The following is an 18,296-nucleotide window of genomic DNA, read 5'->3' on the forward strand; positions in this document are numbered from 1 at the left end:
AAAGTCATAAAGCGGATATGGCGACTATAAATCCTGGAGCCCACACCACAGGACGTGACGCTCGATAATAACACGTTTTAATTCTTTTGACCTTCACGGGAGCTGACACGGAGACATAGGGTATAATTAGCTGAACTTGGCACTTGACATCGCGACCTGGTTGCCACTGAGAACTTGTGAAAATGCTACATCCTGCCGCCCGTAGACTACATGATATGCGTAGCCAGTTTAAGTTGCATTTACAAGGAATTCACTAGTAATAATAATGTATTTTGGGAAGAAAATAGTTTATTCATTGCGTGTCCAGCAAATTAATCTCATCATGTCACAAAAGAAGTGGTGCAGCCATTTGTGAAGACCAATGAACAATATATTCGCGAGTTCAGACAGCCATCATAATTCCCCAAACACTTGCAGAGAAAATGCATTACGTCGAACTTAAGATAAAGCTTGGTATTGAAGTAGGTACATGTAACCTACACTGAAAAAAATAAATAGCCGAACTGGTTTTGTAACTTTACTAAATAACTAAACTACGGTTATAAGAAAATAAACTTTGCATAAATTTACAAAACTTATTTTGTAGTGTATACCCAGCCACTGAACACTGATAGCCAAACACGGTTTGTAACATATAACACATAGTTCGCAAGTCCCAATTTTTGTGTAAACAGTAACCAAACATTTATTTCAGTGTAAACCGCAATTATGTGTATAGTTCAGGCTTTTCTTTCAAATCTAACTAATAATAATGACCTTAGAAGATCCGCTGTCGTCACGAAGTTGGAAAAAGTGACAGCTGTCTAGGGTGATGCTCATTTAAGCCGCAATGACGGCACGGCACGGGCATACTTGATCTTGACGAATCCGGTACATGACAGCGTGAGATTTGATATTTATTTATTTATTTATTTATTTATTTATTTATACAAGGAATTCCAACAGCTTTAAAAAATACATTAAACTTTTTAGATAGTAGTACAGAGCCAATTACAGGAACTCACAAATAGAAACTGTATATATAATTACAAAGTACACACTAGATACAAAAGCACATGTGACACAAGATATTACAATATGAAATAGGTATATCAAGGTTACAATTAATAAAAAGAGATATATGTACAAGTGTCAATTTTATTTGACAGCATCACTAATCTTATGATTAATGAAGCTAAAGGGGCACCGAACTATACGAATTAGTCCATTAATTTAGTTGTTAACATTTGTGTTCGTTAGTCGGAAATTCTTCAATATTCCAGGAGATATAAGGGTTGGACAAGACACTCTCAGTGGATTATGCATTCTAAATGAATGCATAATCCACTACTTCGCAAGTTTACGCGTCTATCGATAGGTAAATCACAACTAATTTTCACCTCACATATAATCGGAAGCAAGAATTTCCAGCCTTGTCTTAATAAGATAAGGAGTCATGCTTGGGAGCCGAGATGTTAATATACTTATGATGTGTCTATTGTCATTTCTTCTCTAAGGCCCATCAATCCCATCATGTGCTAACTTCGATATCAAAATGCAAGAATTCCCACAGCAACTGATTCTCGGATAAAGAGAGAAAATTGTATTACGCACGTACGTACAGTCTGTTGCAGAGAAAAGGTAAAATATAGAAATTTTGATGCAAAGGTGCTAAGCTAATAGTATTGTTGACTGTACATGCGTCTGTTACTGTCCCTGAAAGTGTTTAGAGGACTCACCGATCATATTGTGCAGGTTGTCTATGACGATCTCAGAGTTGTAGGTGGCGTCGACCGCTCGGTGCAGGAACGCAGTCCACGACCGCAACTCTCCTTCCTGAGGACATCAAGCAACGACGATGTTTTACCACTATGTTACTAAAAGATATATCACAAATCGTTTATTAGCTCAATTCATACGGCGTTATTTATGAACGTCTGTCAAACGTTCCATTTTGACATTTTGTTTTTTAATGAGACAAAATTTTACAGAGGTTCATATAAATTCATAGTGACATGAGTTTTACTAACATTATTAGGAAAACAACAGACGGAGCTGGAAAACTCCAAAACCCACACACAGGAAGAGATAAGTATGGGCTACCTCGAGCTTGCCTCTGACGCGACACTGACATATTTACTGATATCTGCGTAATGTACTTTCTGTACATCTCGCTCGCACTAATATGCCAGTACGAGCAAGATGGATAGAAAGTAAGTTACGCACACGTTAGCGAATATGTCAGTGTCACGTCAGTGCTAGGTCTCTAGAATAAAATCTTTACCTCTGGAAAAAATCTTGATAAAACTAAAAAATTTAATATTTGACAAAAAAAAATTGTTTAAAATAATCTAAACTACGAATATTTTGCTAGTCCATCAACACCAATCTATCGCAGGTATAGTCTCACGGCCTGTGAACCCGCTACTTTTATCACCGCAGGTCAATGAGATCATGAAGGATTAATCAATTACTGCACTGGACGGTTGCCTTGTGTGCCATGCACAAAGTCACCTTGGGCTTTTTGGATCTTATTCCAACAAAATAAGGTCTACACGTGGTAAGTTTAACAATGTCTTTGTTTGAATCTGGTGTGGGTTCGCGACCTCCTATTGTCTTAGGCCGTGAAAGCAGACAGTGACCTTAGGCGAGCGACTCACATGTCAATTGTTTCAATTAAGAGTCGGATACAAGTAACCTGGTTTTTAAAATCAATTAAACCTTTATTAAAGAGTAAAACCTACGCTCTCGATTTAGCACAAACTTAACTTGAATACCTAAGAAGAGTTGGTTAAAAAAAAGAGGACTATTTCTAAAGTGAAATATGAAATTAATTTCGTGTCAAAACTCACTTTTAATTTTTTAAAGTTGGTAGGTACACACTGGTCAGAGTGCTTACATTTTAAATCCTTTTTATGGCAACATTTGCATTGGCAACGTAGCACAAGGTCTTCGTACTTTTCGTAAATATTTATGCAACGATTGGATACATACAGTTCTAGTCGCGACGGGACGAAGTGTCGACGAGCATACGATACGGGTTCGCTATGTAGGTACGGTCGAGTTCACAAACATCTTTACAATTTTTTCCTAATATATACTTACACGCCTCTAAGACACTAACAATAAGATTGTGTTGTAATAGTAGTTTATGTGACTGCTACATAATGAAAGGCATTAAAATACGAGTGTGGGGTGTGGGAACGATTGAAATGAGTTTCATAAAAGGATCACACGAGTATTTTAATGCCTAATTATGAACGGTACATACACTGCTTTATCCATATTCATATCATAAGCTTTAACAAAACAAACTAATTATATACTTACAAACTAACTAAAAGATAAACAAACGTCAAATGGAGTTTTCATTTGAAAACTTTTTTCACGCATGTCACGCATACGTAGTTTTGTTTTTAATTCAGAGACAAACTACAGTCATGGGTTGACAGCCACATCGTTTGATATCAAGTAACATGCCAGATTCGTCATAATTGTTTGCAACTGATATTTTATTTCGAATAAAACGTCATCACAATCTCGACTCATAGTAGAGGTTAAATCAAATTCATTTTGTTTCTCAGAGATGTTCTAAATTTGAATGTAATTAAAATATCGGCTATCGATAACGTAAAGTAAAAATTACGATTCAACTACAGATGAAGGTTTATTAATATAGGCCATTAGTTTATCGCTTTTGAACATATTAAAGGGAAGTTATGATATTTATGAAAGTAGATAAATGTGATGTTTGTGAACTGGACTGTATTGGGAATAAGCAGAAGTTCCTACACATACAAACATGCTCAATATACTACACTAAAGCTTCGCTGACTTTAGGACTAAAACTTTGCTGGTATCTTTATACGCTACGGTCGACTGTTTACTAGTTTTTAGGGACTCCTATTACATTTTCAGAATAAAAATCAGCAGGCTGTGTCGGACATATAACCGTTAATTATATAGTGGATATTTCTTGCGTTGAATATTAAACGATAAACAACTCAATGGTGGTGTTCATGCATGGTCAATTAAATAGTCTTAACAGATCATATTTATAAACAATTGACCGCTAATTTTTAGTCCCCCCGAAAGTTAACTCGCCTTATCCTCCTGGCAAAACAGTCGTATGTATTCTAGTAATTTCGCGTTGCTTTTGCTGTAGACTGTATTAAGACACCCGATACGGGACGCCCCCGGAATCGAGGGCGCGAACCCAACGTAGGGAAGCCTTATCGCTGCCCTTCCGTGTTGTATCCACTCCACTCGCGACTCAAATCACGCATTAGAACATACAGATAGGGATCACTTGAAATAATATTTTGCACGACGAAGATAGCAAAAATATCTGAGAGATTTTTTTTGTAAAGGTGAGCGTGTCATATATTTTCACGCCATATCTGTACCCCTAGTGTAAATAAATTCGATTTCCAAACGTGACGTACGCGTTTCCGTTTAGTCTCATTTTGTATTGGATTTCGAAAGAGCGCGCCAAGCGGGACGTTTTGGAACCTCAAAATCCTATACAAAATGAGACTTAACACAAACGCGTTCGTTACGTTATGATGTCGATCAAAGTTACACTAGGGGTACTGGAGACGGTAGTCGCACGCACAGACTGATGTAATCTGCTGCTGATTAACATCTGTTTCGTGGGTAGCAATATATTATATACCTATAAAGTGGAGATCAATTGAAAAGACAAATATGACAATTTTACGTACAATCTAAAAGTATTACAATGATTGTTTTCAATAAAATATTGATAATAAACATATATGTTTACTAGTAATTGATATAAATAAAGTGTTAAAGGAATATACAAACTGTTGATAAAATCATGTTTGTCCACGAAAAGTGCAAGATTAAGAAGAAATTAAGGTAAATTGGTTTGTTTACATTATTTATCTTTTCTATTAAACACTTTAAGTTAAAGTTTGTAATGAAGAACTGTGCATCCAATATTCTAATAAAGACCATATTGTGTGTGTATTCAACTCGGTCAGACACGTAGCTCTAATAAGCAGTAATGAGCAGATTGTTGCGTGATCGACGCGTTAACAAGGAAATTCGCGTATTCATCACGTCAAATATTGTTGATACAATCACCGGAACTGCGAATGAAATCACCGCATCGATTTTGGCTAACGGGAGATAAAGGCGATAGTAAACAAACGATTCTCATGAATATGAATACATCGTGTGCTGAAAAGAGGAAAATGGGCAAATATCGGTAGGTACCCAAAAATAATATATAGACATAATGTTATTATAGAGATTATTTTGACCCTTAAAACTAATTATGAAGGACAAGCGATCCGCCTACAAATTCCACATTAATTAGGCAAGTACGTAGGTAGATAGAAAAACTAATTAAAATGCAAATTTAATTTTAAAATACAAACTAAGATACAGACAATATATACTTTAATGAGAACTACCGTTTCGAATACCCTGAAAGAAGCCTGACATATAACTAGTGGATCCAGTTATAAAATTGACTAGGTGGAAAAATTAAGAAATCCGGGAATTTACCTATATCTGCTGAAGAAACTGCTGATTCTACTAGATACTGCTGAAAATATTTATTTGCCAGCATGACTGCATACGACGTACCAAATAAATGTCAAAGCAGTGTTCCAAACTGTGAGACATAACATAAGTCACCCATGAGTACATGTTACAATGCTGTAAACGCGCTATTTACATCCATCTATAACGGTACCGCGTCTTTTTCTACCGAGTCAGCGACGTGGCGAAAATAGCGAGCCCTTAGAGACCGGCGTTCGCGCCGCGTAAATATAGCCGTGACGTGACGGTCACGGCCGCGGACGGTGCACCGGAGTGACCCGCCGCCTCCGCGGAACTCCTATCATTACTATTACAGCAACGCTTATCGGACCGTTTGTGGAAGTTACGTCAATGCGAAGATGGTTTCCCTATGGCAAGAGAGTTCCTGTTAGGGGGCTTAGGTTCGCGTGGAACGTAACTTTTATGAAAAGCAGTTTGTATGTATTCCCATTTGTCCCCGCCCCACGTGGCCGCCGACTTCCATGAGGTGGGGACAGATGGGAATGATTCATATGCAGAATGCACCTATTCCCATCTGTGCTCGGCTGGGATAAGTAGGAATACACCCTTAGAACAGTTAATATAATGCCATTGGACTGGAACCTAGACTACAAAGGGATAAAAGTGGTACGGTGGCTGGACGCCCTCGCGGAAGCAATGCTATCATCGCTAGTATCACTACAATAAACGGGAATACTGGATTGCTTTGTGGCCTTCGTAATCGTAGGTGGATTGGGTGTTCAGGTTTATGCGTTAAGTGTCAAACTCATATCACTCAGGACCTCGTGTATAATTATATATGTTCATAGGCTATAATAATGTCGGTATGTGGAGGTATATGTCTATACTAAATGCCTACACTATAGTTATACTTTCGGCTACCTCATTAGACATAGGTATGTCTGATGGCTAAGTATCCGTTTCTCCTCGGTGTCCCTTTTCGTTTCTCCATAAAACAAAATGGAATAGCTCTCCAGTCCAATGCTGGGAATTTGATAGTACTAAACAATCGACAGATCTAAAAAGCTTACAAGTAATATTTCTCGAGGTCTATTGTTTTCTTATTGTTATGTTACTCGGGGTTAATTGTTCTATGTGGGAGTACTATCCTGTCCGAACCAGCCTCCAAGGCTTTCGCTCGCACAATCGTCGATTGGAAAGTGAAACGAAACGCACGCACAATCGTAGATGACTATTATTTTCGCATGAGAAAAGCGGCTGATTTGTTCATTGCAGAACGGATGGGCTAAGTGAGTTATGGAAGTTTAAGTGTGAATTATTGAATTAAGAACGAGACATTAGGTGGATTAATGGGGCCAGTACAATTGGCTAATGAGAGCAGAAAGTTAGTTGTCGCCTACGCGCCGCTCGCGCAGCGGGACCCTGGCGCCCACATCCACACCTCATCACCGTCACAATGAGCGTTAGCCTGTGGTGCTTCTCACGAGACAATAAATCAACGACAACACACTTAACCATTAGTAGAACATGACGTCCCTGAAAATGAAATAAGTATCGATTACGAATTGTCATACATATAGAATACTCTTTATTGGCACAGCTCAGTAAAAGATACAGCTGAAATTTATATTGATTTTTTTTTCTTTATTTAAACAGACAACAATGGTCCATAATGGTTAGTAACATTTAAGATTTAAAACTAAGTGTTAGTAGAACAAATACAAAAAGCGCACAGTACAGCAACAAAAACAAAAAAAAAAGAAATACAATTAGGTATATATTAATGAATAATCGTAGATACCTATAAATATACAGTATGTATTTGAACGTAAAGCAATTACTCAGACCCGTTAACGTTTAGGTCATACTGAGCAACTTTTACTATGAGGCCAATCCCGAAATCGCGAGAAAAAGTTGGCTCTCCCAATGGAATTTCAACATCAGACCAGCAAAATGTATGAAACGGCCAAATTTTTTTCTCGATTTCAGGGTTGGTCCCATAGTAACAGTTGCTCAGTATGACCTAACCTTTAATAGGTTCAATTGCTTTACCTTCAGATATATACTGTATAAGTTTATATATTTAATGATCATTTTTATCGGTGCCATCGCGAATGTATTTTCAATGTGTCGAGTGTTTTGGCGCAGGTAAGTGTGTGTGTGTCGGTCTCGTTTTTTTTAATCTACATAACACTCACTGATGTCACTTCACGAAGCCTAAAAAATAAAAATATTCCAATAAGACGTTACGAAACTAAAGTCTGCTAACCTATGAAGTTTCATAACTAAAACTAAACAGAGGATGCCTTTACCCATAATCTCTATAAGCCGCATATAAACTGATATATTTAGTTCTTAAAGGATTAAGAGATCAGCGTATTGCGGCTACTTGAGCTGTGGACGGGCACTGTCCGCGTTTCGAGGCGTAGTCCGGAGTCAAATTCTGCCAAACCGGAAAAAAATGCGCTCTAGGTATGTGCTTCCAGATCTGGTCTCCGCAAATGTGCCTATTTGCAATAGGTTCGCTATCTGCTCACATATACGTAAACATAGGCATCTTTATGGATCGCCATGTCAAAATTCACTGGTCGTCTGTTTTAGACTCTCGGAGAGAAATGAGAATACACGGCTAGGCCAGCGGGTCAGGAGCAAGGTTGCGCACTGACCGAGTCTGCGTCTTAAATTAAGTTCGCGGAACTAAATGGGGCCGATCGTTAATTACTGACTCTCAGCGGCGAAATTGATGCCGCTCCGATTGGTAGATGTGACCTCCTCTCGGGCACCGATTGCTAGGAGACGAACTGTGATGGTAATGAAAAACCGTTAGAACTATCAAGCCATGAATTTTATTTTTGGAACAAAAAGAAAACTTTTGTTTCCTGTCACTGATCTTTTCACCTAGGTTGGTATTACTGAATTTATTCATTCAAAGTTAGTACCTACAAACTCAAAGTTACCTAAAAATTACTTTAATATGGTATAAAGAAACAAAACTGGCGTCCAAAAACCATTACAAAACTGGGAAGTTAGAACAGCCCTATTTAAATTTAAAAAGAAGCAAAAAGTTCAAAAGAATCAAAAGGTTACCTCTTCATTACAACATTAATTTAATGAAAAATATATTCCCAAGACAAATAGCAAAATATCCTCCAGTGAATGCGTAAAGAGGTCAAAGGTAGGTCTGGGTGGCTCATAAATAAAGGATGGGACATAATTTATTTAGAGAGCTCGGGCGGGCAGTAAACTTCGCTGACTCGGGCTCAAGCCCCTGAAAGCAGATGGAAAAGTGGAAATTACATCGATCTCAAGGCCAATTCGACATCCGACACCGAAATCATATATCTAATGTTAATAATATTTAATAGTTGGGACTTGGGACTTAATATATTAAAAAAAATGTTAGGTGGAGGTGGAGCATGCTGAACTTTGTTTCTTGGGTTGGGTAACTGAAATAAAGAGGTTTGTTAGAATAGCAATGTCACATTACATGTGTAACAATTAGCTTAGGCGCTTTTTTCGCTTGTCAGAGCTGAACATCCGATCGGTACCTCCCAAACAAAAATATAAAAAAAAGACACCGTTTTAACGTTACTATATTAAGCGAGTTGAATAGGTATGTCATAATGAACAACTTTTACTATATTACGCAAAAAAATGGCTGTTTCATAATAAAACTTTGCGATATATTTTTTTCTTTCACATGCTCAAAAATTTCACAAGGTGGGCACCTAAGGATCAACGGTTGCAGAACGATTCCCCATTCCACCATGACCATGAAAAGCTAGCGCTCGCTGGCGCCAATCGTCAATCAATCATACCGTGTCTATTCAAGTATTCACTTGACATGTACCGGCAGCATAAAGCATACTTAGCAAAATCAGAGACTAGTAAATATTCAAGACAGACAATCTCGGTCCGCTCCGCTGTCATACCATACTATACATACATATTCCACATACGTATACCTAAGGATTAACGGTTGACATTAACGAATGCAACACTGCAGAACAATTTTCTCATTTCACCATGACCGTGAAATGCTAACGCTGGCACCAATCGTCAATCAATCATTGTGTCTATTCACTTGACATGTGCCGGCAGCATAAAGGACACTTAGCAAAATCCGAGACTAGTAAATTTTTTAAGACAGAGAACCTCGGTCCGCTCCGCTGTCATCATATTATATTGTTATTTAAGACGCCATCTACTGAAACTTTAGAAAGGATTAAAAATATTAACACTAGGTGTTATTTTTTTGCATTAAATCTACTTTTGTGACTATAATTGCCGTCAGACAATTTTGTTTTGAAATAATAAATAGCACAAATAACTAAAATGTAAAAACAATATTTAATATTAAATGGTATTACCTGGGGATTGTCAGTCTTATTTATTAACTAGACTCTGGCAAAACCAACTGTTTGCTCAACTAGTTGGCACGAGTCATTTGCTAGTTAGTGCCTTTCTAGTGCGCTACTTAAACTGGTTATGAAAGTGTCTAGAACCAGACTGGACCTAACCGCTTTACAGCTTCAGGCACGTACATTTTCGGTTACTTAAGCTAGAATCCTAACCTTCGTAGGAAAAACTGAACTGATTTTTATCATTAGAAGCATTTTTCGTTTTCGCAAATTCTATTAGCAATCTTTCAGGTGGGCCTTGTTCACTTGTTCCTAGTGGTCTGCCGTTTCGAGGTCTCTGTTCAAGAGACATACTAAAGGACCATGGGCAAATTTGTATGGGCACTGTCCCCACCCACCAACAGAAACGAAACATGTCTCATTCAATAGGTCTTGGCAACCTGATGATTTGTTACTATGACGAGGATCGCCCTATGCATGGGGTTTTCTTGGAAATAGGGCGATCCTCGTCATAGTAACAAATCATCAGATTACCAAGATCTATTGAATGAGACATGTTTTGTTTCTGTTGGTGGGTGGGGACATTTCTGCCCATGGTCCTTTGTTACTTATAAAGAAATGTACAAAACTTGATTTATTATGAAATGTACAACTTGATTTATTATGAAATGTACATACGAGGTAATTTTAAGGGTTTTGAAATCAAGCATGTTGGATGTTGTCAATTTTTTGCTAGGTATTTGGAAAATACCCATTTTCAGTAATCTCTTCTATTTACCGGTGTAACGTCGCACAGCGTAAAATCAGAATTATTTAAACATATTGGACTATATAATACAATAATAAGAATTTTTATCGCGGGAAGAAGGCCGTAGTCATCATGCTTAGTAACAAAATTACAGACGTTTCAAATTTACGGTTTTTTTGCGGTACAAGTCTTATGGGTGTCGTTAATTCTACCATACGACAAAATATAAATGCCACGAGCTACGAAATATATTTACCATGTTATCTGTAACGTGGTATTGATTTTTGTAGTGCACTATCGTGCAAATCAATGCCATGTTTTGGTGATAGATCGAGCTCAGGGTAAGGGCAAACGTTGTTATCGTATCGCGAATTCGGTGTCGTGATACAAGCCATACGCTATCGCCGTGCGACCTACTTTCCCTTAATCCCATCTTATTCGCCTAAATACGTCCTCGGTCTGAGCTAAGTTATAATTCAGAGCGGCGTTTTTGCTGGGACCCAGGTGGCTTGTTTCTATTTCTGAGCTTCTGTGACAATGTAATTGAAGGAGGTAAATGGAAGAGGTAAACCGAAAAACAGAAATGCTTTAATTAAAAACGAACAGTTCGAGGTAGATTCAGGTTCAAAGTAAACCAATTATCATTAAAGCGACCTTAGGTATGGCATACATTCGATTTGGGAAAATGTTTATATTTAAGACAGAAATTATTTGTGACGATTATTTTGAATTTTTCCCGCCGATTTACCAAGTTATGATACCTACGCCAAGATTAGGTTTAAGTATATTCATAATATTTATATGAATTTAAAGTTTAATGTAAGCTATAAAGTTCGTTCACTGATCCCTATTTTTTTTTTATTAATCCAAAATTACGGCTTAGGTGTTCACTACTATGATACTTCCCAATTATCTGGGTTGCTGCAAGCGAAATTATATTACACTAAACTATTCCCTACTTTTAATCTTTCAAACTTGATATGTACATAGTCTACCATTAAACGGTAGGTAAGTTTTATGAAATCGTACCTAGGGCGCCCACGCGTGGTCCTGCACTTTCACCGCCATCAGAGCACAAAGGCGCCCATTAGAAAGCGGCTATTACATGCAAATCCACACATTATCCGCCATTGTGCCTTTTGTCTATCGTTTTATTGTGACACTTTTTACCGCGCACGCTGATTGTCCTGCTACCGCGAAATGTCAAGTGCGAGTCCGACGAACATATGGTGGTTTTCATGTTGGTAAATAATCAGTTGCGTGCTGCTGCTTTTCTTAGCGCTCAAGTGATTAAGGGTTTGATTCATTGACCTAATAAGCCAGTAAATATAAGCCAGTAAATATTCGATTACCAGTCTCGCGTGACATCGAACGCAATAAATACATTGGGCTTTAATCAAATATTTATATTTCATATCATTTGTAATATAGGTAATTGGAACGAAATATTGGTGGCTACAGTTATAAAGTACTTTTATTTTTTTAAGAAAAGTTGATGATTACCATAATAATTATTAATATATCAACACACGTAAACATTTTTAGAAGTAAAGGGAAGATTGGTCACGTACAAGGTGAACACATTTCGAACTAATATGAAAGTTTTCACGAGTTTCACATCTGAGAATATCGCACATCCTCTTGGGAGTGACGGAACGGATAGATTCTACGATATGACGAGTGAACTTGTAATGATTGCGTTTACTTTGTGTGCTGCGGGACCCTAAAAGTCTAATGTGAATCTGTCTAACGAAACTAGCTCCCGTCGACGGATGACTAATATGCATTTCGTCGGTTTCGCAAAGAGGCGCGTGCGGCGGCGTTACGTCAGTGACCGCAGCCACTTGCACTCTCGATGTTCAACAGTCAAATGACCAATTTTCCACCTTACAGCAACGAGATAAAGTCCACTAACACCATGTCTTGTAATTTCATACTGAAACGGTCGATGCATCGCAACAATAGACACGGACGTCATGTCTCGTGTATTGCATACGGAAGCGTAAAAGTCTAGACGTCCATGACCGTTTGTGAATTTTATTCATGAGCGTAGCGTAGTCGTAGACAATGTTTGGAGAAGTTAACTAGTACCTAAGCCACTCCATAGTCCATATACGTATAGGAATTCTTAACTTTACAAGCTTCACTCAAGACGTTAGTCGCGTAAGTAAAATAAGCTGGTTGGATTCCGGCATCGGCGACCGGTGCACTTCGTCACTTTTTTTTTAGTATATATCAGTTTGACTGCTTAAAACCACAAATCAATAAATAATTTAGAAAATATTTTGAATTGTTCCCTAGTTGTAGTTTTGCTTGTCGCTAGGTTGCGACGAAAGTCGTTGACATAACTTAGGCTTACGAGCAGTGAGCGAACCTACAACCGATGGCCGCTGGCTGGGCAGAAAGGTTTTTGAATGGCGACAGCGAACCGGAGAAAGCAGCAAAAATCATCTTGGGACCGCAAGGAAGTATTGGATGAGGATTGCACGAACCGTAATTTTGGAGATTATCGATAGAAGCCTATGTGCAGCGGTGTAAATCTTCCAGCTGATATGAAGACGCCAGTCTAACTCTAACATCATTTGCAGAAACTAAAGGCACATGTATATTAGTAACTGATATTGATTTTGGCACATGACAGATGCATATTAACAAAACAAAGACAACAACCTCGGACTCAATTCATTGAACTGGTTTAAATTGCAAGCCGCACGGGGTCGTTGGCCGTCGCTAATCGCTTGTGTTTAATTACCGGTTGATTGATAAGCAATCACCTGCTTGCAAGTACTATCTTGACTTTCTGTTTACATCTGTGCCATACCTATTTATTGAGAATAGCTTTTAAAATAAATATTCGTCGATAAACTTATAACACTATACAAGGACCCCAGCAAAAAAGGATCGTTGAAAGATTCCTACCAGCCTAACTCGTTTGAGGGAGTTGGCACTCAACCTGTAGGATAAGCTCTTTAGGTCTCCAAAAAGGCCAAGCCAGCTCTGCTAGCACCGGCTTGCCCCTATTACTCTTTTATTACTCTGACAACTGCTGTCCTATTTATATTATTAGGTAATACAGCAATGGTAAAAAAATATTAAGGTAAATATGAAAATCCCGAGGTACGAAAATTAAGTTAAACGAGCACCCCGGATAAACAATATGAAGAGAGATAAGGAACAATGCGAACAATAAAATAAAAGAAGAATATTATAGTCATATGAATAATGTTACGAGAAACTTTCCCACAACACAGTAACCGGTAACACACATTAAACTCACTTAAGAAACACCCGCGGGAAATGATGTGGTACATTACATTAATCCATCTCACCATGACACTTAATTAATAATCAATTACATTAAGAGCTTCAGCAATTCTCTAAAGTGGAATGCCTGTAACCGAGAGAACCGTCCGTCCTTGTCCTTCTTACCCTATGGAGTCCACAGGGACCCGACATCGGCCGTCTGTACCGTTGGGCTTCTATTGTCTATATAACACTTGCCTCACCAAACAATATAAGTATGAACGCCAATTAAGCATAGCTCTTACGACTCTTGAGGTCTCGATTTATTGGTCTGAGAAGAATAGCGATGGGGTAACAGCCCAGCCCGCGTAGCCAACATGCCAATCGTTAACGCTCTGTAGCGTAGCGTAGTCATCTCTCTTTATCACTCTTCCATATTAGTGTGACCGTGGCATTTCGTTCGCTACGAAGCGTTAACAATTGGCATATTGGCTACGCGGGCTGAACTCTTAATGTCACGATTCGGCGGTGCGACCAATCGCAGACAATGCGAACACGCTCGCTCCGGAAGCTAAAGATGAGTATTTGAATGCCGATAGTTCAACAACACTAGCCAAAAAATCAGCGGGTGTAGTACCTATGGACTGGGCTGTCGAAATTATTTGGATAACACTATCCTGAAGACCATAAGGTTTTTGCTGATCTTCTTGAACGTGTTACGCGTGGCGCATGTACAAAAGCACCAACTTTAAATAGTAAAGAATTTCACACTCGGTATTAGGCAAGAGTGTTGGCTTTTTGTCTCCCTGTGACTAAAAACGTAAAAACGTGTTCGAAACATCACGACAAGCAAGTAAGGTCTCGTTTTGTCAAAATAAAAAAGTAATATGCCAAAGTACTTCAGGTAATTAAGATTGCATTAGGATTTTAAATGCCTCATAAAGTCCCGTTCCGTATACAATCACGTTTTGGTCAGGGTCAGTTGCCAGGTCAATGCGACCCCTGCTTACTGTGGGTAAGTCATAAATAGCGGGCTGAAATGTATATCAGTTTCACATTGAAACTGCAAGTGACCTACTCTGTGGCTTTGTTAAGTAAATTAATATTCAAGTCGTTTCAGTAGCTCTCCCAATAGTTATCTACTTTCGTATCATTTCGGCGTGTTTGATACAATAAGGCTTGCGTGCGTTGCATGCACGTATTAGGGGAGTATAAAGGTTGTAAATCATACATAACATTTTATACTTCAAAGAGCAATAAATGCATGACCTGGCAGCGAACGAACTATAAAACACATATTAAATGCACAGCAAAACGTTAAGCTTGCACATAAAAGTCTAGAATGCAATTAGATAAAAACGCAATCCAATTGTTAGTCGTAAAAGCGTTATTAGCATAAAATGAGAGTTAGTAAGTATAAAATATGAATGTTCTGGCATCCGAGACGGCATACGACTGCAGACTTCGACAGACGTGTCGGCGACACTGAGCGATGCAACTAATGGGAGTTGTGTGAATTCATGATCATGACTAATGCAATTACACCGAGCGGTCTCGTGTCCACCAACTTTTTCCCCTGAGGGTGGGAAAGTATAGAATTTATTTTATAATAAACTACACGACAAAGTCTTCAATAACGTCACGTTCACCAAAGGTGTTAAAACTTTGGCCTCGACGACTACCACAAATGCTCTGGTAAGCAGCAAAGTTTACAAGGCGAGGATAACAACATTTTCACGCAACATTCCCGTTGGAGAGCACTGAACGACGCAAAACATCCGTGTTTCCTAACAATTGGTCATGCCGGTGACCTAAACCACGTGTCTCGCTAGTGAATTGATTTGCTCCTGAACAACGACCCTTGTACTCGTAATAACTGTTAAGAGCCGGAGCTCAATGCATCAAGCGTATGCGATAATGGTCTAAGTCTAATTACAAGGAGGTGAAAAAATATAGCAACTGACTTCCATAAATTCGCTTGGATTAGGAAAACTTCGGTTACGGGGTTTACGTATCAAAGTCTCAAATATGGCATAGGTATGCACTGAAAAAAATAGATAGCCGAACTGGTTTTGTAACTTTACTAAATAACTAAACTACGGTTATAAGAAAATAAACTTTGCATAAATTTACAAACTTATTTTGTAGTGTATACCCAGTACCTGAACACTGATAGCCAAACACGGTTTTGTAACATATAACACATAGTTCGCAAGTCCCAATTTTTGTGTAAACAGTAACCAAAATTTTGTTACAGTTATGCAAACATTTCTTTCAGTGTGTGTGGTATTACACATAAACATAAAACACACATTTGCATAGCACAAATATGGATGAGGAAACGTCGGTTTTCAAAATTGCTTATTAATCGACTTAGACCAGAATTTCCAAAAAACACTCCAAACAACAGACCAATTTATTCCCAAGGATGAGATATTGGAATACTTGAGATTAATTTTCACTGCACATGCGAGATAACAATGCATAAAGCAGGATATTATTAAAATATAGCTCTCCCCCTGTCGTCGATCGGGTAAAAAGCCTTCAAACACAGTTACCGTCGCGTAGACGCACCACGCGCAAATCGCGCAATATCACTAATAATAATGCGAATTACGGCAGCGATTTTAAAGCGAATAACTTTCACTGCACACGATGCTCAGACATGCATAAAACAAAAAATCTTTACAATATAAATGATTCTATCCTAAAACACTAAAACTAACCCTCCTCCGCCGTCAGTCGCTTTGAAATATTTAGTACCTATAGTAAATATATTTCAAACGGACGCTGCACTGCAGCCAACGTTGCGTAGACGCATCACGCGCAATCGTAATAGCGGTCGCGAATGCGAATTACCGCAGCGATTTTAAAGCGATAAACTTTCACTGCGTTCACGATAATGATGCGCCAGAGTCGATGTTTTGTTCGAGCAGGATATCCTCTACTGCTTTCAATTGTGTTTGTGTTCGCTAATTGTTTCCGATGGATATGTGAGAGCAATGATGAGCCCTAAAAACAATATTTATTATTGTTATCATTTGGATATGTTTTTCATACATGTATATCTACTGCTCAAAATGTAAGAACGATTGAAAAGCTGTTGCGTAACTTTTTATTTGTATAAAATCTCAATATATTCCTAAAGCAGTAGCTAAACGCAGCCGTCGGGCTCGGCTAGTATTTGGAGGGTTTTTCAAAATTAGAGGCACCTGAATTTAAAACCATATTTGTACTGTTGAATTTTGCAAAATCTTTCTTCAACCTCCATACAATCAACTACCATCACTTACTGCACTTACGTTTTAGCAAGAACTCTTTGTACACCAGTACCTTTTTGGAAGATTCTATAAATTCACTACGAATTGAAGTTTTATTTGAGTCGACAATATTAATAAATCAATATAAATAAATGTTTACCAAAAAAATATTGGAATTCGGCAAGGACAAATGAATATTGTAAAAAACAATAAGTACAGTCCTATTGAGAATTCCCATCTACTGGGTATTCAAAATACACGTACTTAGGTACCTATACATGTTCACATGTCCCACATCAGTGGTGACGGCAGAGGGTCACAGGTAGAGACCGTGTTAATTACAATTGCCTTCAATTGGCTAATGTCACCTAATTGGCAAAGCGCGTGATTTGGTCACCGTCCGCTACAGGGCAGCGACCTTTTGAACTCCCAATCACAATGTTTTCGAGACTCAAGAAGGTGTAATTACTTAATTAGGAAAGTGTAGTCATTGGAAAATTCATTGTCTGGAGTGCGACACCCCAATAGCTTTGGGACAACTGTAGGTATAAGACTTTTCAAATTAAATTTTTAATTGTATATCTTATATGTTTCAGAACCAATGCGCTTGAACTCAGAGTTAAGCGCTACCTTAACCATAAGTATTAAACAACAAAATATACAACCTTTTTAAAGATAAACTAGTTCCACAATGGTTTTATTGACATTGTTCGCGCCAACACTAAAAATAACTAATAGTTTGGTAAAATGAGATAGGAAGTGTGATCGTTGAACCTCGCGGTGATTTCGCACGCTCCAAAGTACTTCTATTCTAACAAACTTCATTTGGAATACCATTGTGCTAACCTATGAACAGCACATGATATTTTGTCAATTTTCTCATAATCATCATACAATAACGGTATAAATATAATATGTTATAAGGAGTTGTGTGAAAGAGGAGTGCAGTGACCTAAGTTGCGACGGGGGGCTTTAACGGTCACTTATGATTTAATAGCAAACAATATTCCCTCGCATTTAATGTCTGCTTCATAAACAGTAAACATATCCGTAAGGTACTTGGACAAAGTTGTAGAAAATAGCAAGAGAAAAACTACACTACACGCTGAAAAAGATAAGTAAAAGTTCACATGCGTTATCTTACCGTATTACAAAACGATTGTAATCATACGA

General features: G+C 38.1%; 1 protein-coding gene across 1 annotated transcript in view; it reads right to left on the bottom strand.

Annotated features, from left to right (window-relative positions):
* LOC133523725 (uncharacterized) overlaps positions 1–18,296 on the bottom strand; it is a 32,546-nt gene that overhangs the window by 4,111 nt on the left and 10,139 nt on the right. Inside the window, exon 4 of the mRNA XM_061859414.1 lies at positions 1,719–1,815. Within this exon, the coding sequence (XP_061715398.1) occupies positions 1,719–1,815 (97 nt within the window). The remainder of the gene's footprint in view (positions 1–1,718; positions 1,816–18,296) is intronic.

Source organism: Cydia pomonella, chromosome 12, assembly GCF_033807575.1.
Source record: "Cydia pomonella isolate Wapato2018A chromosome 12, ilCydPomo1, whole genome shotgun sequence".
NCBI classification, from domain to species: Eukaryota; Metazoa; Arthropoda; class Insecta; order Lepidoptera; family Tortricidae; genus Cydia; species Cydia pomonella.